Source organism: Dipodomys spectabilis, unplaced genomic scaffold, assembly GCF_019054845.1.
Source record: "Dipodomys spectabilis isolate Male_0828 unplaced genomic scaffold, ASM1905484v1 ptg000187l, whole genome shotgun sequence".
NCBI classification, from domain to species: Eukaryota; Metazoa; Chordata; class Mammalia; order Rodentia; family Heteromyidae; genus Dipodomys; species Dipodomys spectabilis.
Window position 1 is genome coordinate 6,357,559 of NW_024870864.1, and position 26,494 is coordinate 6,384,052.

The 26,494-nt window shown below is 40.7% G+C and overlaps 1 protein-coding gene across 1 annotated transcript in view; it reads right to left on the minus strand.

The window, feature by feature from the left end:
* Positions 1 to 11,533: 11,533 nt before the first annotated feature.
* The window catches only part of Creg2 (cellular repressor of E1A stimulated genes 2), a 36,722-nt gene continuing 21,761 nt past the window's right edge, over positions 11,534 to 26,494 (minus strand). The window contains exons 3-4 of the mRNA XM_042695506.1: positions 13,989 to 14,102; positions 11,534 to 12,146 (exon numbers count right to left, since the gene is read on the minus strand). Coding sequence (XP_042551440.1) covers positions 11,999 to 12,146; positions 13,989 to 14,102 — 262 coding nt within the window. The 3' untranslated portion in view covers positions 11,534 to 11,998. The remainder of the gene's footprint in view (positions 12,147 to 13,988; positions 14,103 to 26,494) is intronic.

Below are 26,494 nucleotides of genomic sequence, written 5' to 3' on the forward strand. Positions count from 1 at the left end.
GTCTCCTGAATAGCTAGGATTACAGTCAAGAGTCACTGACACTCAGCTGTGATTCTATTTTGATTCTGATGTTTTCTTTTCTTTTTTTTTTGGGTCCGGTCGTGGGGCCTGAACTCTGGGCCTGGGCGCTATCCCTCAGCTTTTCAGCTCAAGGCTAGCACTCTACCACTTGAGCCACAGCGCCACTTCCAGCTTTTTTCTTTTTGCTTATGTGGTGCTGAGGAATCGAACCCAGGGCCTCATGCATGCAAGGCAAGCGCTCTACCACTGAGCCACATTCCCAGCCCGGATTCTGATGTTTTCTACAGTTCTTTCCCCCACCACTAATAGGAATATAATTTTTCTTTGCTCACAAGTCATGTGATTTCAGCCACAATCAAATTGAGCAGTTCTTGCTAGGAACAGATCCTGGCCTAATCAAAGGTCATGGGGACAAATATGAAGCCAGAGCAAGTCAGGATTACTGGTTGTTGGAGATGAGGAACCTGCCATCTCAGTAAAGAAATTCCAGGAACAAGGAGCTCAGGCCTCGTTCTTTTTTTTATCTTTAAAAATGTGTTTATTTTTTTAAAAATCAGTTTGTACAAAAGTGTTTCGTAGTTTTTATTTCTCAAGACAAATTCCCAGCCCTCTACCTACTTCAATGGTATTTTGGTAACCCACCCATTTTCCCCTTACAGGAAGTGAATGGCTCAGAATAAACCCTCCTACAGAATTCACCACCACTAACATTGTTTAGCGATCTAGAGCAGCTGACAAGCAAGGTTCTTTCTTGGTGAGGTTAATAAGAATCCCTACAATGGCAGTAGACTTCCAGCAGACACCACTACAAAGCACCATCACAATTGCCGAAAGCTAAAAAATAGATCTTTTCAATAGTTTTCATTTTCTATTGGAAAAGTCTTTAGATTACATTAAATAAGTCTCTTTTTCCCCAGAGAAATAGTCTTTGTTTTTTTTTGTTTTTTTTTTTTTTTGTGTCCAGTCGTGGGGCCTGAACTCTGGGCCTGGGCGCTGTCCCTCAGCTCTTCAGCTCAAGGCTAGCACTCTACCACTTGAGCCACAGCGGCACTTCCGGCTTTTTTCTTTTTGCTTATGTCGTGCTGAGGAATCGAACCCAGGGCCTCAGGCATGCAAGGCAAGCGCTCTACCACTGAGCCACCTTCCCAGCCCTCCCCAGAGAAATAGTCTAGCTTTTATTATGATGCCTGTAAAACGTAGGTAACAGCGAGCAGACCAGGCTCTGTTTAACAGCACAGTGAAAATGACTCTAGAGCTGCCCACCCTCAGAACCAAACTGAGCCGTGCTACCCCTGATTATATATAGCAGCATGGTTGAAATAACCAAGCAAAAAGTGGCACATTCACAACTTCCATTTAGGTGATTGTGTTTATGAGGTTAGATCAGTCCAATAAAGCACTAACAGAAGACCCACCAGGGGGAAGGAAAATGTCAGCACTTCCCTACCCCTTGCCACGAGGCTGTTAAGCTATATTGCAACAATGCAAACAAAATGTGTGACATAATTTGGACAGGCTGAAGTTGTCACATGAGAAAAAGACTATCAATAAATACTTCAAGTTCCCTTCTGACTGATAGTAAGGATTTACTTTATAAACTGGTACCAAAACCTGGAGTTCATCTGTGTGATGCGGCAAAGCGAGGCATTAGATAAAAGTTAAAGTTATGCTTTCTAGCCTCCAAGTGCACTGGCTGTCTGCTAAAGTCTGGACTGCACAAGAAACCCAGCCGTGTGACTTGGAAAGGAGGAAGTTGAGTGTTGAGGAATCCTCATTTGAAGCCCTTCCACACCTGTGTGGAAATCAGGGCTGTGTCTCCAATGTCAAAGACTTAAACATACCAGGCAAGGGTACAGTATTTCATTCCTAATGATTTGACCTCCAACAGCAAAGTTTTCCACCCTCTGAGATTTTAGAAGGAAGTTTCCCACAGTCAAGAAAGCAGAAGTCACTCTATGTAGGATTGCTGGGAGGGTGTCCAGATTGCTTCAACCTGGGCAGCAATACTGTTTCTGGTTACTTTTGTAACTGTGCTGTCTGTGGTCTCTGTGCTCAGCTGACTCATGGCAGGGCATGTTTTTCCTTCCTCATTCTGAGTTGATTTTATTCTCTTAGTAAAGTAGTTGGAAAGAGAAGTGTGTGTGTGTGTGTGTGTGTGTGTGTGTGTGTGTGTATGTATGCCCATCCTGGGGGCTTGAAATCAGGGCCTGCGCACTCTCCCTGATTTTTCCTTTTTTTCTGTACCCTTTGTTTTGTATATCAGTTTATCGATTTGTTGGGACAAAGGGTGAACCAATGCAACAGTGATAGTCATTAGACACTAGGTTGGAAACGAACTTTACAATTGGGGGGAAGGGAGAAGGCTGGAAGGGAAGTGGGAGAAAATGAGGGGGTAACATTGTGCAAAAAGGGAGGGAAGGGATAGTAGGAGAAAAACAAAGGAGGGGATAATAATGCTCGACAAGAAATGTATTCATTACCTTACTCATGTAACTGTAACTCCTCTGCACAGCATCTTTACAAGAAAAGAGAAATGGTCAGATAAGTTGATGTTAGGCGAAATGAACCCCAAGATAAGGATTCAAATGTTTTTTCTTTCTTGCAATTGTTTCTAACATATTTATAAGATGATTTCTTTGTTGCTTTGTGTGTCCCTCCCCTGCAGCATAACCCCTGTTTTCACTGAGGGGAAGGGAGAGATGGGAAGGGAGGGATGGGAAGGGGGAAAAAAAGGAGGAGGCAGCAATGCTTGATAAGAAATGTACTCATTACCTTGGCCATGTAATTGTAACTCCTCTGTACAGTATTTTCACAATAAAAATGTATATATATATGTATATATATATATATATATGTAAAGAGCTATGATGTCCCATAATTTTTGTTGAACGACATAAAGTATTGTGTGATGGCACAGAAAGAATGAGACACAGAAATGACAGAAAGAGAATGAACATCTTCATTCAATGAGGAGCTAAGAAATAAATGTCAAGCTAGGGATGTGGCTTAGTGATACACCCTTAATCAAGCATTTACGAGGTTTCAGGTCAACCCTATCAAATAAGTGCTCCCCCAAGAGAAGAAACCAATGCTATGAAAATTTATGTTAAGTTAGATGTAAGTGCCTGACAAAAATGGAGTTATATCAGGTGTTGGCAGCTCATCCTAGTTACTCAGGAGTCTGAGATCTGAGGATCCTGGTTTGAAACTAGCCCAGGCAGATACATTTAAGAGAAACTTGTCTTCAACAACCAGGAAAAAGCCAGAAATGAGCTGTGACTCAAGTGGTAGAGCTCTAACCTTGAGTGAAAAAGCGAAGCAAGAGTGAGTGAAGTCCCTGTAGTGGCATATACATACATGCAAAACCATGAAATAAGACTTATTTCAAGTAAAGAAGGGTTTAATGCTAGGAATTAGTTATAAAGAGATTGGAAGGGCTGGAGAGAAGGAGGAAAGAGGGCGGGCTGTGCAGGCTGGAGCCTACCTAAGTGTACACTTGGTTCTAACAGTCGTGCTTCGACAAAAAAGTAAAATTGAAATCCCGATGGGACATGGAAGAATTCAACCCTAAGCCTGGCTGTTATGTTGGGTAGGAATCCAGAGGGGAGACGTGGCAATTTGAATTCACCTGGGCTTTATTCACTGGCATTATTCGCGGCTGTTTTGACTTGAGGTAGGTCTTCCCACGCAGCCGTCAGAATGAGGTAGTAAGAGATCTGCCATCTTGGAGAGACCCAGTACAGTCTACAAAGCTATAACTGGGTCTTGGCAGAGACCAGATCCTGGGACAGCCACTGACGGTCCTGGTGGGGGGTCTGAGGAATCTGCTGAGAACAGCAGAAAGTGAAAGAAACACAAACGGGGGAATATAGGCTCTTTCTGAAACCTCCAAAACTCTAAAGGCGGGGGAAATAGTGTCCTAGTCACACATGGATTTAATATCTGCTGGGCCTCATATATGAGACCCCAGGAGCGTAGTCTGTGAGTCTGTTGAACCTCAGGTTTTCACATCAAAGTGTTTCTGTCCTCACAGGATGATGTAAACAACAGAGTGAAGTAGTGTATGTAAACTCCTAGGAGAAATTTACTCACAGTAACTGCTATAAAGAATTGAAAAATACCACGATCAAACATCATTATTTGTGAGTCTTCATGTAACAAGCAGGAAGATATTTATTTCTATGTATTTGCAAAGAGAAGAGCTTGTTGTGTGTGTGCCTACCAACGTATTTCACTGAAAGTGGGCTCAAGGTTTCTCTGCTGGAGTCTGGGTTCTTGAGAACATGAAGTTCCAGGAGGAGCCACCAGATGGCGCAGCGATTCCCTGCCTCTGCTGTGCTGTAAGATCTCCATGTTTGGAAACTTAGAAGTTTCTCACAATCTCTCTTGAGGTTCAGTAGTTTGTATGGAAATGATCAGGAGCACCGTGGTGAAGGGTCAAGAAGGCAAGAATAAATAGGGGTGGGACTGGGAAGGTGGCTCAGTGGTAGAGCGCTTGCCTTGCATGCATGAAGCCCTGGGTTTGATTCCTTAGCACCACATAAGCAGAAAAAGCCAGCTGTGGCTCAAGTGGTAGAGTTCTAGCCTTGAGCTGAAGAGCTGAGGGACAGTGCCCAGGCCCAAACAAACAAACAAACAAACAGGCGTGTTGGTGCATACCCTAATTCCAAGGTGGGGGATCTCCAATTGAAGATCGGTCTGGGCTACACACTGATAGCCTGTCCAAAAACAAACAAACAAAGACAAGGGAGTAGAGTCAAAGCAGAAGGAAGTGAAATCAGCCACTTCAAATAGCTCCCTTTCTTGCCAAGGAGAATGACTTCAGGGCAGATGACTTTACTATAGTGAGAAAACAAGAATCCATAGAACACAGCCTTTCCTTCCCTCCCTTCCCCCCCTTTTTTCCCTTTCTCTATTTTCTTTCTTTCGTTTTTTCTTTTCTTTTATGCTGGGGTTTTGAATTCAGGGCCTGGTCTCACCTTGCCAGGCTGCTGTCTAGTGCCTCGCCATGTCTCCAACACATTTTTTGTTTTTGCTGGCTGTGTTTAAAACAAGGATCTAGCTTACTGCTTAGGTACTCACCCACATTGCAAGTCTACCAGCTTTAAACTGTACATAGTTGCTGGGATCAGAGGCGTGTACCATACATCCAGCTCTCCTCTGTGGAGATGAAGTCTTGTGGGTTTGTGTCCTGGAGATGTGATCCTCTGAATCTCAGCCTCCTGGGTATCTTAGGATGACAGGCATGTACCAGTGGGCCCAGCTGTGGTTTATGAAGGGGTCTTGCAAGGTTTTCTACCTGGACTGTCTTCAAACCAGGATCCTCTCAGTCTCAGATTCTTGAGTAGCTAGAATTATAAGCATGAGTTACTGGCACTTGTCTAACAAGTCATTTTTTTTTAACTTTGTGGTGTGCCAGGCACTAAATGATAATGATCCAATTTTATACAAAAAGAAAATGAGATACAGGGAAATCACTAATTCCCCAAATTTGTAAGAATGAGAAGCAATGCATCCAAGATACTTCAGTGTAAGAGCCATGGAAAATTTTCTATTGATGTGTGTGTGTGTGTGTGTGTGTGTGTGTGTGTGTGTGTGTGTGTGTCAGTGCTAGGGCTTGAACTCAGGGCCTAAGCACTGTTCCTTAGCTTTTTCACTTAAGGCTGGCACTCTACCACTTGAGCCACTCAAACTTCTATTTCTGGCTTTTTTGGTGATTAATTCGAGATAAGCCCTACCTGGGCTGGCTTTGAACTTTGATCTTCAAACCTCAGCCTCTTGAATAGCTAGGATTACAGATATGAGCTATCGGTGCTTGGCTCCACTGAAAATTTATCAGCTGATTCACTGAAGTAGCATCAAAATCTGATAACATTAATTTGTAGTCTTATGGAAAAGGACAATGTATGAATATCATAACTTCATTTAATTAAGCACAGAGACCATGTCAGGAATAAAACAGTCTGGTGAAAGACATATCCATTTTTGAGTACAGATTTTATAGTCTACATGCATTACATGGTACATATAAGTCATAAATTCATTACAATTCAATATTTTCATAACTTATTACCTGTTATCAAGCATGCATCAACAGGTAGATTATCCTAAGGTTTTTCCCTCTTTCTTTTCTCCTTCTTTATTTCTCTTGCCCTCTCTTCCTCCTTCCTTTCTTTTCTTTCTTTCCTTTTATAAAGACAGAGTCTGTCAGTATACTCTAGGCAGTCCTTGAACTTGTGATCTTCCTGCCACAGCCTCCTGAGTGCTGGGATTACAGACATGCTCCATCATGCCTGGCAAAATTTGATTCTTAAACCAGTATTTGACAGTAAAATGCCTAAAATTGAGATATAGCCCTTTGGAAATCTTTCTGAAATACATATGAATCTCAAAACAGTTGTTACAAAGAGCCAACATATACAAGGCACAGTGGGACAAGCAGGATTATGTCAATTACTAGCTTCCAAGAATGGTACAGTCACTGTTAATTAAACCATGGGGTCTGGATATGCTTTGCTTACTTTTATTTATTTATTTATTTTTCACCAGCACTGGGGCTTGAACTCAGGGCCTCTCATTCTTGTTTTTTTTTTTTTGTGCCAGGCTGGTATTTTACTACTTGAACAACACCCCTACTTCTGGCCTTTTGGAGAATCTCACAGACTTTTCCTGCCTTGGCTGGCTTCTAACCATGATTCTCAGATCTAATTTTCCTGATTAGCTTGGATGACAGGCTGAGCCACTAGTGCTTGGCTTGGATAGCTTAGTCACAGTAACCAAAGAATGATTTCTCAGGACCTTTAGAGGAAGATGACTGGAAATGGAGTTCTTTGCATAAATAGCAGTACAGAAGCATTGTATGTACTTTGGATGCCTAAACCATATACCTGTAACCTGACTCAACACGTTTATGTCAGAAACTTGATGACATCCTCCCCTCTAAAATGGCCTTCAATCAATCTGTACAGCAGACATGTAGAATTCTTTTTGATGCTGTTGGATTCAAATCTAACTTGTGCATGCTGGTCAGATGACTTCCATGAAACTATACCTCCAGCTCTGGATCAACTCTTCGAATTTGTATTCAGTATTACATAATACATTTAGAAACTCTGTAAAGAAGTATTACATTTCATTTGCAAATGCATGTATTAATAGTTCAAAAAGAATGTTGTCTTTTTTCTGCTGGGTTTAGGCACAATTTCTTCTTTTGCTAGGAGTCATCAAGAAAGATAGCATAAATGCCTTATTTTAATGAAGATAAGGATTGTTCATATTAAACTTGCCCTTTAGAGAGAATTGTAGATTCTGAATAGTTGTATGTAATTATAGATTCACATGCAGTTTTAACAAATCATATAAGTGAATCCTGCATACCTTATATCCAGTAACATCTTACTAAAACTTAGTATAATTTAATGACTAAGTTTCTCATATTCATTCAGAATATTTCCACACCAACAAGGACTTTTGTGTTAACCTTTCATAGTCATAGCTACCTCTCTTATTCTCCACCTGCCTTTCTGGTAACCCCTATTCTATCTTTCATTTTTGTAATTTCATATTTCAAAATGTGATAGAAATGGGGTCACATAGTGGGTAAACTTTTAGAGTCAAGTTTTCTTGTTCATCTGACTTCTCTTGAGTGGCATTCAACTTGGTGCCTATTTGAGTCATTCATTCTTTGTTTTCTTGGGAACAGTATTCCAGGATGTGGATTTACTACAATTTGTTTTGCTAGCCATCAGATTGAAGGTCACTGTGTTCCTGACATATTTTGAGTATCATATATAATTCATGTACAAATTTTTTTTTGAAAATGTAACTTTTCATTTCTCTGAGATCAATGCCCAGGTATGTAATTGTTGCTTAGTATGGGAGTTGTATGTTTTGATTTTGGGGAAACCTGTTGAGTGGTTTTCCAGTGTGGCTATTCTGTTTTATATTCCCAGCTGCAATATATGACCCACCCAGGCCCTCTTCATCCTTATCAATCTTTGACGTTATCACCACTGTTTTACTTTAGCAGTTTTGGGAGGTAAGTTCCCCAATAAACAATTATGTTGGATAGTTCTTTGTGTCTGTACTTGTTGTTCACACATTTTCTGAAATGAGATGGCTTTTTGTGTCTTAGGTTTCTGTTGGAATTTCAATAACTGTTCAGCACTGATAATTCTTTATCTGTATCTAGATGGTAGCCTTTTATCAGGTGTGTGGCGTGCAGATACTTTCTGTCTCTATCAGCCTGTCTTTTCATCCTCCTTTTTACCCTGGTCCTTTGCAAAACAAGTTTTTAAATTTTTTTTATGAGACTTAAGTTATCACATTTTCTTCTCACAGACTGTGATTTTGGCATCAAGTCTAAGAACACATTGCTAGCCCTTGGTCCTAAAGATTTTCTATGTTTTTATAGTTACATTATATGTTTACAGAAGACCTCTTCTGAGTTAATTTTTTGGGTAAAGTATTAAGTTTAGTCCAAGAGTCATTTTCTTTCCCTATAGATACCCACTTGCTCTGGCAAATTTATTAAAAACATTATCTTTTCTGTGTTGCATTACGTCGTATCTTCAAAAGAAATCACTAAAGCAGAGCATGTATCTATTTCTAGATTCTGTTCTGTTCCATTGGTTTATATCTGTGCCTCTGCCAATAACTCAAGAAGTGAAAATAAATGATTTACCCAATTTAATTTTTCTTTTGATTGTTTTAGCTATTTTAAACCTTTTAAACCTTGAGATAAAATTTTTTCTTTTGCAGTGCTAACCTAAGGCTTTGTGTATGGTAGACAAATGCTGTGCTAGTGAGCCACACCCCTATGCTGGGATATAACTTAGAATAAGTTTGTGTATGTTTACTAAACATAATGAAAATCCATGAATGCAGTACTGTTTTTCATTTATTGAAGCCTTTAATTTCTTTCATCAGAATATTTTTTCCAGCACATAAAGCCTCTATATGTTTTGTTAAATTTATGTCCCAAACTATGTAATTTTCTTTGTAATGATTTTAAGTGGTATTGTGATTTTTACTAAAAACACAATAAACATGGCTTCCTCATGTTCTTTGTTAATGTAATGGTTAAATTTTTGTGCTGACCTTGCATCCTGAGGACCTTGCTGCATTCAGTACTGCAGGCTCTTTTTATGTTCAAAAAGCACATTATTTGGGGGCTGGGATGTAGCTCAGTGGCAAAGTGCTTGCCTAGCAAGTGCAATGTCCTAGGTTAGATCCCCGGTATAAAAAAAGAAAAGATGAAAAATACAGTTAGAAAGACAAAGAAACAAAAAGCACATTATTTGGAATTGTCTTTGTGGGCAATCATGTCCTATGTAAACAAGGTTACTTTTATTTCTTTCCAATTCATACGCACTTTTCTTTTTCTTGCCTTATTACAATGGCTAGAACTTCTGGTACAGTCTTAAAACTTTTAATTAGTATGAGTTTCTAGAGCTTTTTCTGAACCATTCCTGCCTGAGTAAGGCACATCATACTCAACCTCATGAGTTGTAAACACTATTCTTACTGTCTGACGTGCTCAGATTCCATTTCTTGCAATTTTGACTAACAGTTGACAGCACTCATCAATAATAAATGAAATCCAGGCTTCCAAGCCCTTTGAAGCACCGGGGACCTGAAATGAGCTAAATGGAACCTGGCAATAAGTCAACTTGGCATAGGGACATTTTATCTATATGATAGGAGCAGGAGGCAGAGATGTTTTCAAAAGTAAAGTTTATAAAATGTAAATTTCAGGAAGCAGAGGACCCAGCTCAACCACACCTGTATTACTGGTCCACTGAAACATGGTAGGGATAACTGTTTGTTTGGAGTTATTTAAAAGAAAAGGAATAAAGTTTGAGGTTGACCTATGGGATACTTCTGACATGCGGTTGTACTTCCAGTTTCCCCTCTTTCTTCTAAGTTGGCATAGCAATTGTTTTAAATTAGAAAACATGAAATATCTTCAGAAGCTACCTTACATATTCTTTTTGTGTGTGCAAATCCTGGGGCTTGAACTCTGGGCCTGGGTGCTGTCCCTGAGCTTTTGGTCAAGGCAAGTACTCTACCACTAGAGCCACAGCACCACTTCCAGATTTTTCTGTTGATGTGGTATTGAGGAATTGAACCCAGGTCTTCATGCATGCTAGGCAAGTATTCTATCACTAAGCCACATTCCTAGGCCAACTTATCTTACATTTAGAAATTGCCACTGCCTGGAGCTCTTCTGTGAGATGGCTAAGAACAAATGAAAGAAGATTGCACATCCTACTAGTTTTATTAATAGGCACTTAAAATGTGTGCTGACACCTCAAACTCTGTCTTACTTTTTAAAATAAAAATATAACTATTAATATAATCCTCTATATCTATTTGAAGAATGTGTATTTTCTCTAAATGGTGATGTGTTTTTGTGTAATATATCTAACCCAGCAGGCTTTAAATTCCTATGGGAAGATAGCAAACTCAGATACTACTATAGCCTTTATAGACTGAAATGAGAAGAGGGCTTAGTCATATACTTAGGTCCATATAGGTCTTACAGGTGTGTACCAGTATGATCTAATATCTTGCAAACACTAAGAATTCCTGTGTATCACTTGTAGAAAATTTTGAACTCTGTAGTTAAGAACCAAGTTTCAGAGTTGACTTTAAGGCAGTGACAAGTCCATGTTTGCCATCCCATCACTGCAGTGCCTGGTTCAATGACACCTGCACATTTCAGAAATTCTTGTTCTGAAAACTTGAGAGCTTGGGGATGCTGCTCCAAGGTCAAGAGTCTAACAGTGAGGTGGTGGCTTGCTCTTTCTAAGCCTCAGTTTCATTGCATGTAAGGGATGATAATGCATGTGTCTTAACTGATTGTATCATTAAGGGCCTAGCCCAGGGCTGGGCAGGGAAGAGGCCCTCAGTGGCTCATGCTTCCCTTCCATGTCCTGCATATTGCCTTTGCTTTCCACTCTTCTCTACAAATGATGGAAGGGGATGTTTCTTATTTTGGCTGTCACAAGTAATGCATGAAAGAACAGGGCTATCCGAAAATGGGAGCATCTGGGATTTGGGAAGCTTGGTGCCAAAGATAGACCATTCTCTCTCTCTTTTTGTGGCAGACTAGGGTTTGATCTCAGGGCCTGGTCACTTTTCACTCAAGGCTGGATAGCTACCCCTTGAGCTACAGCTCCACTTCCAGATTTTTTTTTTTCTGGTTAATTGGAGATAAGAGTCTCACAAACTTTCCTGCCCAGGTTGGCTTCAAACTATGATCCTCAGACCTCAGCCTCTTGAGTAGCTAAGACTACAGATGTGAGACTTTATATGTAAAAATAATGCTGCCCAGCCCCATTCTCTTTAACATTTCACCAATAGCCTACTCACATAGACTCAGCTTGCATACAAAACTCTGCCTGGTTCTAACGCTGTCATGTTCCAGCGGGAGACAGTTGTTCCATGAGTGGTCAATACATTCTAGCAATTGCAATTCAACAATGCATTTGCAATCTGGTGGCAGGATGAGTAGCCACCTCCAGTCCCCTATCTGCATCCTGAGCACAATGTGTGTTGTGTCATGCGCATTCAGCTCCTTTTTGGCCATTGTGAGCTTAAGATCCAGGATACTGCTTTTGGCACAGCAGGCAACAGAAATATTCTCACAATACAAAGCAATCACATTGTACATACAGCCTTTTTTTTTTTTTTCCTTAAAAGAATGGAAGAGCAATCAGTGGTCTCACAGGGCCATTTTGACAACCAACAATGACTTCCAAATAGGTGAAAAGAATGCAACATAAACAAAGATCGTTGATGTGAAGTTGCCCCAACACAAGGGACCCTGTAAGCATCGCTCATTCTGCTGGAGGATGGCAGGGCAGCTAGGAGCCCTTCAGGAAATAGACAGCATTGGAGAGCTGTCTCTGGCTGCAGCCCTTAAAAATAACTTCTCCTTAATGCCAACACCGAGGACATTCTTCTTACACTATCAGGCCTTTCTAGGCGTGGCTTTGAAATATTCCTCCCTTGAAATGTCGGATACACCTCCATACCATTTCTGAAGCCAGACATGTTTTATCCTCATCTTCATGAAGAACCATTCATACTGGCGAGGCCACTTGCGCATGCCTGGGTGCCTGCAGGGACAAAGGAAGTCCACAGTGAAGCTGCTCTTCTCAAGGGCACATGTCTGTCTGGGCATGATAGCTCTAGACTCCTGGCTTGATTTGAGCTCACAGCTGCTCCACCCAGCCAAAGGCACAAACCAAGTTGCCGTGCGTCAGGTCCTGGGGATAGCCTTAAAGAGGCAGGAAGCTGGAGTCCCTACCCTGAGTGGACCATGCTCCCTTGGTTTGAATACCAGTTCAGTGGCTGATGAGCCATGAGGCCTTCTGGGCTTGTTGATGCTCGCAGGCCCACCTGTCACCTGGCCATGCTGATGTTGCTTTGGTTATGGGCCAGTGTGGGGAGTCAACCAATAAGGGCACAGTGGAGTGCTGGATGTTGGAGGCATCAGTTAAGGACACATGATCGCTACAGGAAAGGGTACCAAAATAGTGAGCGCATGGGACACCTCTGTTTAGGGACAGACTCCACTCCTGCAGCAAGATTCCACTGTTGATCCAGCCCGAGAGCCAGCTAGGGTGGACAGGGTCACATCTACCTTCTGCTACTGACAGATTTGTCCTCCACTACAGATGACCATGACATAGATTATAGTATATTTGAGGACGAGGGCTGTGGTATACCTATTTTTTAAACTTTATTTATTTAATAATGGTTTTTTTTTGTTTTTTTTTTTTTTTTTTTTTTTTGTCGGTCGTGGGGCTTGAACTCTGGGCCTGGGCGCTGTCCCTCAGTTCTGCAGCTCAAGGCGAGCACTCTACCACTTGAGCTACAGCGCCACTTCCGGTTTTCTGGAGATAGGAGTCTCACGGTCTCTCCTGCCCGGGCTGGCTTTGAACCGTGATCCTCAGATCTCAGCCTCCTGAGTAGCTAGGATTACAGGCGTGAGCCACCAGCGCCCGGCTAATAATGTTGTTTTGTATGTGTGAGAACTGGGGCTTAGACTCAGGGACTGGTTGTTCTCCTTCAGCTTTTTCTTTATTTGTCTCACTTGAGCCACACTTCTACATCTGGTAAGAATCTCAGAGGTTTTTTTTTCTACCTGGACTGGCTTCAAACTGTGATCTTCAGATCTCAGCTGTCTGCGTAGGAAGGATCAGAGGCGTGCGCCATCAGCACCCATCTTTTTAAACTTTATCAAAATCAAAATGGCCTGCTGGGTACTGGTGGCCAAGTACACCTGTACTTAGCTACTCAAGAAAATGAAATCCAGAAGATCACAGTTTAAAGCCAGCCCAGGCAGAATAGCCTGTTGAGAGATTCCATCTCCAATGAACTGGCAAAAAGTAGACTAGAGGTATGGCTCAAGTGGTAGAGTACCAGACATGAGCAAAACAGCCAAGCAATTGAGAAGCCCGAAGTTCAGTACCTGATACCAGATTTTCAAAATTGCTTTAATATTTGAAATTGGCATAAGCAACATTCAGACACCAAGTCCAAAATGGAAAAGTATTTGTCACAAATATGATATCTGTAACAAATACAATAATAAGTCCTTAGGGAGGACATTTGAGAATGTTTGTGACACTGACTGGACTAGGAAGGTTCAGTTATTTTCAGTGCAAGGCAGGGCTTTGCTAAGCTTGGAATACACAGGAACTGTGCCAAAGGCATTTACACCTGCAGCATCTCAAGGTGGGGATGCTTCCCCAAGGGTGGTGTCAGCTCACTGAAGCCACCTGCCTGCATAGTACCTTACGCCCCCAGCACGTCATTTACCACATTGCTACCACGGGGCAGCTCAGGCCCATTGTGGCCATTACTTCACAGGCACCAAATAGCACAGAGTTGACCTGGACTCGTTCTTCTTATTGCATATTTTTTGGCATCTCAATTTGAAAACATCTTCACACCTTGAAAACATGGCGTGCTTGGCAAATTCTACTTCTGCTGGAGATACAGTGGTCATCTGTCCTGTGAGTGTTAAGCGGGCACACCGGGGATCTTCTGGGTCCACGATGTTTTTCCTGCATGAGAAGACATTTTTCATGTGGTGAAACAATGATAGGACATCAGCCCAAAACACCAAGGATCTAGTGAAAATTTGAAAAAAGGAGTCATGGGGCTGGAAATATGGCTTAGTGGTAGAGTGCTTGCCTAACAAGCTTAAAGCTCTGGGTTCTATTCCTCAGTATACACAAACAGAAAAAGCTGGAAGTGGAGCTGTGGCTCAAGTGGTAGAGTGCTAGCCTTGAGCAAAAGAAGCTCAGGGACAATGCCCAGGCCCTGAGTTCCAGCCCCAGGACTGACAAAAACAACAACAAAAACACAACAACAACAAAAAACCACCAAGGAGTCAAATTATTGCTTATGTCATTCAGATTTTGACATTGTCTATAACTACTTTAAAAGGTCTCAGCATCAGAGGAGAAAGAAGATGGCAAATTAGAGACTGGGCAATATCTGTGTGTTCAATCAGAAATACAAGGCTGTAGTTGGGAAATCCAGCTCAAGCATAGACACCTGGGCTGGGAAGGTGGCTCAGTGGTAGAGCTCTTGCCTTGCATACTTGAGGCCCTGGGTTCAATTCCTCAGTACCACATAAGCAGAAAAAAAAAAGCCAGAAGTGGCACTGTGGCTCAAGTGGTAGAGTGCTAGCCTTGACCTGAAGAGCTGAGGGACAGCGCTCAGGCCCAGAGTTCAGGCCCCATGACCAGACCCTCTTCCCTCCCCCCACAAAAAAAGAGTAGACACCAAGCAAAGGCACAATTCCAGACTTTAAACTTTACTACAGAGAGATATTAACGAACAGCTTGGTACTGACATAAAAGTAGGCCTGAAGACCAATGGAATAGACTAGAAGGCCCAGAAATAAACCCATATACTTATAGTCATCTGATATTTGTCAAGCATGTGTGTGTGTGTGTGTGTGTGTGTGTGTGTGTGTGTGTGTGTGTATACATATATATGTTGGGAAAAATGACAACCTCTTCAATAATTGATGTTGGGAAAACTGGACACCACATGTAGAAACTAAAAGTGGATCCCTGTTTGTCACCTTGTACCAATATCAATTCAAAATGGATCCAAGATCTCAACATCAGGCCTGAAACTTTGAAACTACTACAAGATAGAGTAGGAGAAATGTTAGAACTTATTGGAATGGCAGGAACTTTTTGAAGACAGTCCCAGGGTCATAGTAAACAGGAGAGAGACTTGACAAATGGGATTACATAAAAATAAAATTTCTGCACAGCAAAGAAAATAGTTTCTAAACTAGAAAGACAGCCAACACACTGGAGAAGAAGATATTTACCAGCAATGCATCTGACAAGGGCCTTTTATCCAAAATACACAAGGAGCTCAAGAACCATCCCACACCCCCAATGAACAAACCAATCACTAAATGGGCAAAGGAGCTAAAGAGATGTCTCAGAAGAAGAATGGCCAACAAACACATGAGGAAATGTTCAACATCTCTGTCCATAACAGAAATGCAAATCAAAACAACATCGGGATTCCATCTCATTCTAGTAAGACTGAAAATTTGAACAGGGGCTGGGAAGGTGGTTCAGTGCTATAGCGCTTGCCTTGCATGCATGAGGCCCTGGGTTTGATTCCTCGGCACCACATAAGCAGAAAAAGCCAGAAGTAGTGCTGTGGCTCAAGTGGTAGAGCGCTAGCCTTGAGCTGAAGAGCTGAGGGACAGGACCAAAGCCCAGAGTTCAGGCCCCACAACCAACAAAAAGAAAAAAAGAAAAGAAAATTTGAACAATAACAAATGCTGATGGGGATGTGGGGAAAAAGGAACATTATTGCATGGTTGATGAGAATGTAAACTGGTATAACCGCTCTAGAGGATGGTTTGAAGATTCCTCAAAAAAATTAAAAATAGAGCTACCTATGATCCAGCCATGACACTCCTGAGTTTCTACCCAGAATATTACAAGTTAGGATATAGGAAGGACACTTGCACATCCATGTTCATTGATGCACTATTAATAATAACTGTTATGAAAATAGCCCAGATGCCCTACAAAGGATGAATGGATCAAGAAAATGTGATGCATATACACAATAGAATTTTATTCATCTATTAGAAAAAAGTAATATTATGTCATTTTCAGGGAAATGGATGGACCTAGAACAAATAATGTTATGTAGACCAGTCTCAGAGAGACAAATGGTACATATTTTCTCTCATATGTGGAAGCCTAATTTAGAAAACAAGTAGACATGATAACATTACAGGGCTCTATGTATTTACATACAAATTGAAGAAATGAAGGTAAACATAGAGGAGGAATCCAAAGGCCTAACTCCTCTGAACAACAAAAGTATTGTTTATCAGAATGAATTCCAGGAAATGGAAACATGGGTTTTTTTTTGGGGGGGAGGGTGAAGGTGGGAAGTGGGTCCCAGGAATGGAGGGAAGAAGGGTGAACAAATGAAGTCATTGTATTCAATATGCACTATGTGAAAGATGAACTATGGGAGGGATAAAATAGGGAAAAATCGAGAAAGGGGTGACATTGCCCAAGAAGCTTTATATTCACAACATGAATTCTGGAATTGTACAACTCCATCGTCATCATCACCATCAATTTAATTAAAGAAATCCTTGGAGCCACTTTACAAGTAGATTCTAGTTCAGAAGGGTGCTGCCCAGAAGGCCTGGAGGGTCCTGAGCTGCCAGCCTGGCCAGGCTCTGTTCCACAAGGTTCTATTGGACCTTTTTGTCCAATCCCAATTCCACTTGGCTTTCCCTGCTTCACCAACGTACATATAACAATGGGTAGTTTGCCCTGGGTCTTGAGTCTTCCATGTCACAGAAACTACAAGTAAATAAGTTTGTTGTGCTTTCCTTTTGCAAGCTAGCCTCCAACCTTGATCCTCCACATTTCAGTGTCCTGAATAGGAAGAATTATAGAAATGAGCCAGTGCTTGGTACAAAGATCATTTTATTTGGGTGCAGAACAGATTTACAAATCAGGAGACACAAGCTTAGCAAGACTGGACCAGCATTCTGCAGAAAGAAAGGCTCGGGCTGCTACCAAGCCCAGTGGTTGCACATGTGCATCAATCAGGGTGGTGTAAGTCCACTAAAATATCCAGTATTTCTCAAACCTTGAAAGGCAGTGTTAGAGTCTAGAAAATTATTCCCTCTGACAGGTTCAGTTCTCAACATTATGTCTGACAGTATTGTCAGCAAATCTCAAAGGTTCATTTTATCAATACCCATCAACTCAAGTCTTAATGTCAAGTCTTAATGGTTTCTTTTTTTAATGCTTTTATGCTTATATCTGTTTTTGTATGCATCCACAAGCAACATTTTGTCTTTTGTACATTTAACATTTAATGTGTACACATCAAACATAACTTTCAGTGATTTAATGTTTTTCTATTTATTCATTTAGTTATTGTGCTGGTACCAGGACTTGAATTCAGAACTTTATTGCTCTCAACTTTTTCATGGCTGGTGCTCTACCACTTAAGACACCCCCAGTTCAGTATTTTTCTTCATTATTTGGAGATAGCATCTCATGGGCTTTTCTGCCCAGGCTACTTTCAAACCTTAGATCTCAGCTTTCTGAGTAGCTAGGATTACAGATGTTGTCAACATGAACTCAGTTATTTTTGTCTTCAGTTCAGTATGCTGTGGTAAAAATGTTTACTGAATTTATTCACTCTTCTTTAGTTCTTCCATTTTCAATTTAATTTGGTTACAAACAATTCTACAATAATCACCCTTGTACCTAACTCCCTAGGCACATATCTGAAAGTTGCAAGAGTGGTTTTGTCATTTGTAATCTGAGCAGTCACGACCCTGTGGTTCCACATTCTCTCTAACATTTGCTCTTACACCAATTAAAAGTTTTGCTGGTCTTACATTGAACCATTTTGAATTGATGCTGGTAGAAGGTGATATGTGGGGATCTAGTTCAGTTTTCTGCAAGTGAATATCCAATTTTACCAGTACCATTTGTTGAAGAGTTAAAATTTCTTCAATTGAAGATTTCAGTATTGTTTTAGTTTGTAATTCCCTCATGGTATACAAAGTTAAACATGTTTACATGCTTATTTGTTGGCTTTTCTTTTTCTTTGTATTTCTCTGTTGGGTTATTTTCCCTTCCTCTCTCCATCCCTCCCTCCCTCCCTCTCTCCCTTCCTTCCTTCTTTCCCAGTGCTGGAGTTTGAGCTCAGAACCACATAATGCTTGTTAAGCAGGTGCTCTACAACTGAGCCATGCCTTCAGATTGTTTATGCACTCACTAGATTTTGAGAATTTTGCTTCTTGTCCAAGTATGTGCCTGGAGAGTGAACCTCTTTTTTTTTTTTTTGTTCTTCCATCTATAGCTTGGATGAAAGGCATAAGTTACTACATTCAGTTTTTTCTGTTCAAGTACTGATTCAAACTTTTCTGCTAGAGCTGGGCTGAAACCATGATCCACTTGATTTCAGCCTCTCACATACCTGGTTGAGGAGTATTGTGTTTGCCTAGTTGGGCCTCAAACTGAGATCTTCGACACTTTAGCCTCACAAGTAGCTAGGATGATAGATGTGAGCCACCAGTGCCCAGATGATTTGCCTTTTTCTTGTTGATCTGTAATCATACACTTGTACTTAACATATCACTTCTTGCCCAAATATTTAAATCTAAAGTCTAAATCTATTTAATATATAATAAATTCCTAATTAGGATTGCGGGACAAAATATAACCTGGGCCATCCTCATAGGATTAAAACATTTGTTGTTTATCTGACACTCAAATAAATACTGTGTTAGTGAAGTAGTATATTTGTTGTGGTTGTTGCTGTTCTGAGCAAACAAACTTAAGAAGAAAGGATTTATTTTGGCTTTCAGGTTCGGAGGCTTCAGTCCATGGTTGATTATTCCTATTGCTGTGGGCCCAAGGCCAGGCAGAACATCACAGCCGGAGATTGTGGTGGAACAGAGCTACTCATTTCCTGGCAAGAAGGAGGTGAGTGGCAAAGCATATCTTTCCAGGGTATGTCTCTAGGGATCTACTTCTTCCAATTAGGCTTCACCTCTGATGGTGTCTATCACCCCCAGAAGACTGGGAAGGCCTTCACATAAGAACCTGTGAAGCCACTTCATATTCAAATAATCACATTCATATGTTGTTTTTATTTTGCCAGTCCTGGGACTTGAACTTAGCACTTTGGCACTGTCCTTGAGCTTTTGTGCTCAAGGCTAGCACTCTATCACTCAAACCACAATTCTGCTTCCAGCTTTTTTGGTGCTCAATTAGAGATAAGAGTCTCATGGACTTTCCTGTTTGGGATGGCTTTGAACCATGATCTTTAGATCCCAGCCATCTGAGTAGCTAGGATTACAAGCATGAGCCACTGGTGCCTGGCTAAAATTCAAACTTTAGAACCATATACATCGATTTTTTAATCTATAGATTTATGTAACCATCACCACAATCTACTTTTAAATCCTTATGTCCCCACACACCAGGCATGTATCAGTTAGCACTGGATGCTATATTTAAACTTTAAATGGAATAACAAAACTCAGTAGTCAAAATCACTGTAAAGAAGGGCAGCAAGGTGAGAAGGCTTTCCTTAACAAAATATTCAATATTCAATAAGGCACTGAGCAAAAATGGGCCAAGGGAGAAGTAGATGAGAAGTCATAGAAACCTAAGGTCCATGCAGAAAGAACTCTTGATAGATCATCAGGATAGAAGTAGAATTTGGCAAGTAAAGTTTATTACTCAATAAATAGTGCTGGAAAGTGGCTATATGGAAAATACTTTAAAATAGATAACTATATCCTATCACAAGCTAATTTTAAATGAAATCAATAATCTATAAATACAGAGCAAACTCCAACACATTTAAGATAAAAGTATAGAAAAATATGCTAATGACTTGAGGGTTAGAAGAAATTTCTTAAACAAGACACAACATGAATAAACCCTAAAGATAGATGGTTTGACTAAGTAAAGTACAACCCTTTTCCCTAACAAAATATTCTAATTAAAAAAATATCCTTTGGGTATAAGGTTACCAGATTTGGGAAATAAAAATACACAATGGGCAAGTTTCAACTGCTCTAAAAAGATGATTTCTGTAATTTCCTACAATTTTTTTTACTGATATAGTAGCTGTATGAATGTGTTTTCTTCTTCATTCATAATAATAGGTTCAGCTTGCTATCAATTTATTTGGGACTTCTGCATCTGTGTTTATGAACTATTTTGATGGGTAATTTCCCTTCTCTTACTATTCTTGATAGTTGGCATTAAGCTTATACTGGTCCTGAAAATGAAGGAAGCGCTTCCTACTTCTAACCTCTACAACTTTGTATATAAGATTAGGAGTTGTTATCTATGTAACATGTAGAAAATGAATATATAAGCTCACCTGAGCCTGATAGTAATTTTGTGAGTACTTTTTTAAAAAGTGACTTAATTATTTCATTATCGTCAAATATCTGTACAAAGCATGTCCATGTAAAAATAATCTTGGTCAGTGTCATCCTTTCATTATTCTCCTCTATTTATCCCAAATCCACCTGCTTCCTGAAGTTTCCTAGTTTCATTTTCACATATGTACAGTGAGTGTTACTATCATATTGCCAGGTGGGATTGTATCAAGTTGAAAAGTTTCTGCACAATGAAAGATATAGTTGTGGGGCGTGTGTGTGTGTGTGTGTGTGTGTGTGTGTGTGTGTGTGTGTGTGTGTGTGTGTGTGTGTGTCAGTCCTGAGGCTTGAACACAGTCCTGCACACTGTCTCTTGTTTTTTTTTTCTGCTCAAGTGCTCTACCACTTTCAGCCACAGCTTCACTTCTGGCTTTTTGGTGGTTAAGTGTAGATAAAAGTTTCATGAACTTTTCTGCTTGGGCTAGCTTTGAACCTCAGTCCTCAGTTCTCAGCCTCCTGAGAAGCTAGGATTACAGGCATGAGCCACTAGCACCAGGCAGGATATAGTGTTAAGCTAAAAAGACAGTCAGCATTAGGAGATGAGATTGTAGCTCAGTGGTAGAGCATATGCTTAGCATATGTAAAGCCCTGGGTTCAATCTCTAGCACCAAACAAACAAATAAAAATACAACCTACAGAATAGGAGAAGATCTTTCTTTGCCAGAGGATCTAATTAAGGATCTAATATGAGGAGCTAAAAAACTACCCCCCCACACACAAAGAGTCGATAACCCAATTAACAAATGGACAAAGAACTAAACAGACAATTCTCAGAAGTAAAAATGGCCAATAAATACATGAAGAAATGCTCAATATCCCTGGCCATAAAGGAAATGATTCAATTATTTTAAATGGTATAGTTCAAAGATTTCTGTCCTTTGGTAAGTTCTTTTTTTTAAATCTATTTCATCTGAATGCTCAACTTTATTTATATAAAATCACTTACAGCCAGCTACCCATGGTTCATACCTGTAATCCTAGCTACTCAAGAGGCTAAGATCTGGAAGATCAAGATTTCCAGGCAGAAAACTCTCCGAGGTTCCATTCCCAAAATAACTAGCAAAAAGCCAGGGTAGAGGTGTGGCTTGAGTGGGAGAGTGCCAACAAAAGAATCAAACAAGAGCAAGAGGCACTGGGTTCAAGCCACCATACCTTCAGTTATTTATAACATTCTTCTAAGTCTGTGCTTAGGTTTGATGTTCCTCTTTTTATTCCTTATTTGCTCCTTCTCTTTCTTGTTTCACCAATTTTGCCAGAAGTTTTCAAGCTATGTGAGCTATGCTGCTTGTCTCTATTCTAGATTAAAAGCCATTATTGACCGTAATTTTATTGTTTCCTTTCTTAAAAACAAAAGATATCATAAATAAAGTTTTAAAAAATCATCCTTTGGGAATAGATTTTAGCAAATAAAATACACAAGGCTGATGGGCACTGATGGCTACTAGCTACTGAAGAGGCTGAATCTGAGGATCATGGTTCTAAGCTGGCTCAGGCAGATAAATCCAAGAGACTCATCTCAACCAGTAAAAACCAGAAGTAGAGATGTAGCTCAAGTGGTAGAGCACCAGCCTCGAGTAGAGAAAAAATCAAGCAAGAGGTCCTGAGTTCTAACTACAGTGACTGCACTTGTGCACACACACACACACACACACACACACACACACACACACACACAGAGTAGGCTTAAAAATGTTACAGTATTTCTCTCTCTCTCTCTCCTTCCCTCTCCTTCTTCCTCTCCTTCTCCCTCTCCCTCTTCCTCCCCATCTCTTTATTTCTCCCCCCTCCTCTCTCTCTCCAACCCTAAGGCTGGGACTCTGGGCCTGGGCACTATCCCGAGCTTCTGTGATCAAAGCTAGCCCTCTACCATTTGAACCACAGCTCTACTTCCAGCTTTTTTGTGGTTGCTTGGAGATAGAGTCTCATGGACTTTCCTGCCTGGGCTGGCTTCAAACCATGATCCCTAGATCTCAGCCTCCTGAATAGCTAAGATTACAAGTATGAGTTACTGGTGCCCAGCTAATTTCCTATTTTTTTTCTTGATCTGATAGCAAGGTGAATGGGTCTTTGATTTGGATACTTACCTTGTTAATTTATAGTATTTTGTTTCAAGCATAAGTATTTAGGACTATCAATTTCTCATATCATTTTCACTTGAGCTTCTTGTTTTCTAATTTCAGTGATGGTTTATTATTTTCTTTTTTATTAAATGATTTCTTATTGAGATTAAGTGATTACATACATTTCACAAATTTCACAGTTGAATAGTGATACTTAAAGTCCCAAACACATTTTAACCTCCACAAGGTAAATTGTCATGATCATAGTCTATAAAGTTTGTGAATTCTATGAGCTTTGACAATACAACTATTTCTTCCACATCAGGTGATATGTACATTTCTTTATGGTTTATTATTTTCATCAGCCTGGGTCACATGATTTGGAGCTGGCCCCTTCCGTCCTCGCCTTGGTACACCTATGGAATCCTCTTTGAATTGGTTCTCCCATCTAGTCAATGCAAAATGGACAAAGTGCTAGATGGCAAGCCCATGCTTGCAAGATGTTGTAGAAGACTTTGTCCCAGCCTGCTGGAGAAAGAGATGCTTCAGATGTCTTGAGATGTGACTTAAGTAGGAGTTAGAATTTTTTTTTTTTTTTTTGCTTTAACAAGTTCTTGCTTTGGCCAGGTAGTCTGGTTTTGGTTGATAGCTTAACCTTTTAACCCCTTTCAATCTAACCAATTGTGTAAGATTGTGTACCTAAGTTCTGACCAATTGGAATGAAAGGCAGTTAGGATTAAAACAAGGATATACTGTCCACCCAGTGCACTTGCTTACTTGGCTTTCTGTCAGTAGCACACCTTTCTGCCTTGCGGAGTTCCTGAGTTGGTATTCTTATTCCTATGGGACACCCCAACATCCCGAGACATTTCCAACACCTCACAAAAACTCCTCATGTCTATTACTTCACATTGAAGTCTTGAGCAAGTTACATCGTCAAGCGAAGCACATGTTTGCCTTTTAATTAAGGAACTTGTTTTCACCTGTCTAGAAGTTTTCCTTTATTACACACCCCTGTGAGTCCTAGCAAGAGAGGGTAAGAGTGGCCATGCCCACGTATTCTGGTAAATGGCTCCACGTAAGAACACTGTGTTAACTTTGAAAGTTTTATAAGCTGTGTTGCAAGAATATAGCTGCTGAGTTGTGAGTGTGATGAAAGAATGGGGGGATGTCATCACAACCTAGAAACATGGAAGCCCACTGCACTTTGGGAAAAAGAAACAGGTACATAGAGAAAATATGTGAAATCAGCAAACAGGAACCAAGTTTACAGAGATCTGAAATAATGGTCAAGATAATCATGGGTTCATGATGGCAAGTAAATACGTCAACAAAGTTACTCTGCAATGAAACTGGCACTCAACTCAGTCATGAAAGAATAACCATACATTTCAGTAGGGGGTGTATTTGATTCCCACTGCTGCTGGTTATTCGGAATAGAAAGGATATTATAGATTTAAAAATGCAAGCCAGGCCCTGGTGGCTCACTACTATAATCCTAGCTACTCAGGAGACTGAGATCTAAGGATTGAGGCTGGAAACCAGCCTGGGCAGGAAAGATCATGAGACTCTTATCTCTAATTAACCATCAGAAAATCAGAAGTGGTGCTGTGGCTCAAAGGGTAGAGTATTACCCTTGAGTAAAAAAGTCAGGGAACAGTGCCCAGGCCCTGAGTTCAAGTCCCACGACCAACAAAATTTTAAAAAATGCAAATACTGTACTTTCCATTTACAACGTAGGAAATCCAGTTAATTTGGTGTCACTACTGTGACAGGCTAGCTAATAATCCCCTAAAAATGTCCATGAGTGAATCTCTGGAATATGCAAATATGTTATCTTATATGGAAGAGGGAAATAAGATTGGCAGCGATTTGAATTTGAATAGGGAGATTACCCTGAATTATCTGGTCAGACCCAATGGAATCGGGTCTTTAAAAGTAGAACAGTAAAGCCAGGCTCTGGTGGCTCATGCCTGTAATCCTAGCTACTCAGGTGGCTGAGATCTGAGGACTGCAGTTCAAAGCCATCTCAGGCAGGAAAGTCTGTAAGGTTCTTATTTCCAATAAACCACTAAAATGCTAGAAATGGAGCTGTGGCTCAAATGATAAGAATGCTAGATTGAGCAAGAGAAGCTCAGGAACAGTACCCAAGCCCTGAGTTCAAACCCCAGAACAGCACACACACACACACACACACACACACACACACACACACACACACACACACACACACACACAAGAGGAGGGCAAAAAACAGTGTGGAAGGGATGTGATATGAGAGTAGGGAAGGGGGCATGAACCAAGGAATGTAGGTAGCCTCGAGAAGCTGGAAAAGTCAAGAGAAAGGGATCTTCAGAGGCTCTACAATAGATGGGTGGATCAAAAAATATGGTACTTGGGCTGGGAAGGTGGCTCAGTGGTAGAGCGCTTGCCTTGCATGCATGAGGCCCTGGGTTCGATTCCTCAGCACCACATAAGCAGAAAAAAAAAGCCGGAAGTGGAGCTGTGGCTCAAGTGGTAGAATGCTAGCTTGAGCTGAAGAACTGAGGGACAGCGCCTAGGCCCAGAGTTCAGGCCCCATGACTGGACCCCCCCCAAAAAAAAATATATATGGTACTTATATACACAATGGAATTTTACTCATTCATTAGAAAGAATAAGATTATGTCATTTGCAGGGAAATGGATGGACCTAGAACAAATCATGTTAAGTGAGAAAAGCCAAGCTCAGACAAAAGGTACATGTTTTCTCTCATATGCAGAAGCTAACTCTAATATACACCAGGGCATGTTCAATTATACAGGATTCTAGGCACAAACAGTGAAACTACAGGAAGATACTCCTGTTTCTTCCAAAAGGCATAACCTCTGACCATTTTTCGGGGGGGAGTCCGGTCGTGGAGCCTGAACTCTGGGCCTGGGCGCTGTCCCTCAGCTCTTCAGCTCAAGACTAGCGCTCTACCACTTGAGCCACAGTGCCACCTCCGGCTTTTTTCTTTTTGCTTATGTGGTGCTGAGGAATCAAACCCAGGGCCTCATGCATGCAAGGCAAGCGCTCTACCACTGAGCCACCTTCCCAGCCCCAACCTCTGAACATTTAAAATACAATTTATCTGAATGAATTCCAAGAAATGGAACATGGGTTTTAGGTTTTTTTTTTTTGGTGGTGTGGTTGTTGTTGATTTTTGCTTTTATTTTAGTTTTGCTTGTTCTTTTTTTCTGTCTTAGGGAGGGCATGAGGGGGAGGTGCAAAAATGGAGGGAGGGAGGATGAACAAACATAGGCATGGTACTCAGTAGAATAGAAACTTGCTATTTTATGCTTCCTACTGTGGCTGGAAGGATGTGCATTGAGATGGAGTCTTGTAGAGTTTTTTTTTGCTGGGCGGGCCTGGAACTACAATCTGCCTGATATCAGCCTCCTATGTAGCTAGAATGACAGTCATGAGCTAGTCGATCCCAGATCATATTTTATATTTATCATGGAACTGTTTCAAGCAAATAATCCCTATGTATGCATTTCTACAATAGCCTACCATGCAAAGCAAAGACAAGCACCATTTAATAATATTCACAAAGTCAAACATTTCCCTGAGGTAGGATTATACAGGCCATGGGTTTGGAGTCAGATTTCATCATGGTTCTTATGTTTCTGGATGTCTTGAGAGCAGAGGCACACAGTAGATACCTTTTCCTCAACTGTTAAAAATCACAGATGGTCTCTGTTAAAAAGCACAGATGTATGCAAATGTCATCTGGCCCTCTTCATATCATCCTATTGGTATTAGAGCTCAGAAAAATAGTGCCATGATATGCAGCTAGTAATGTTATGAGTAAGAATCCTTTATCCTTAGCCCAGGAATAAGCATGTCTTCTGTGAGACTCTATGAACTGTGTCAGGCA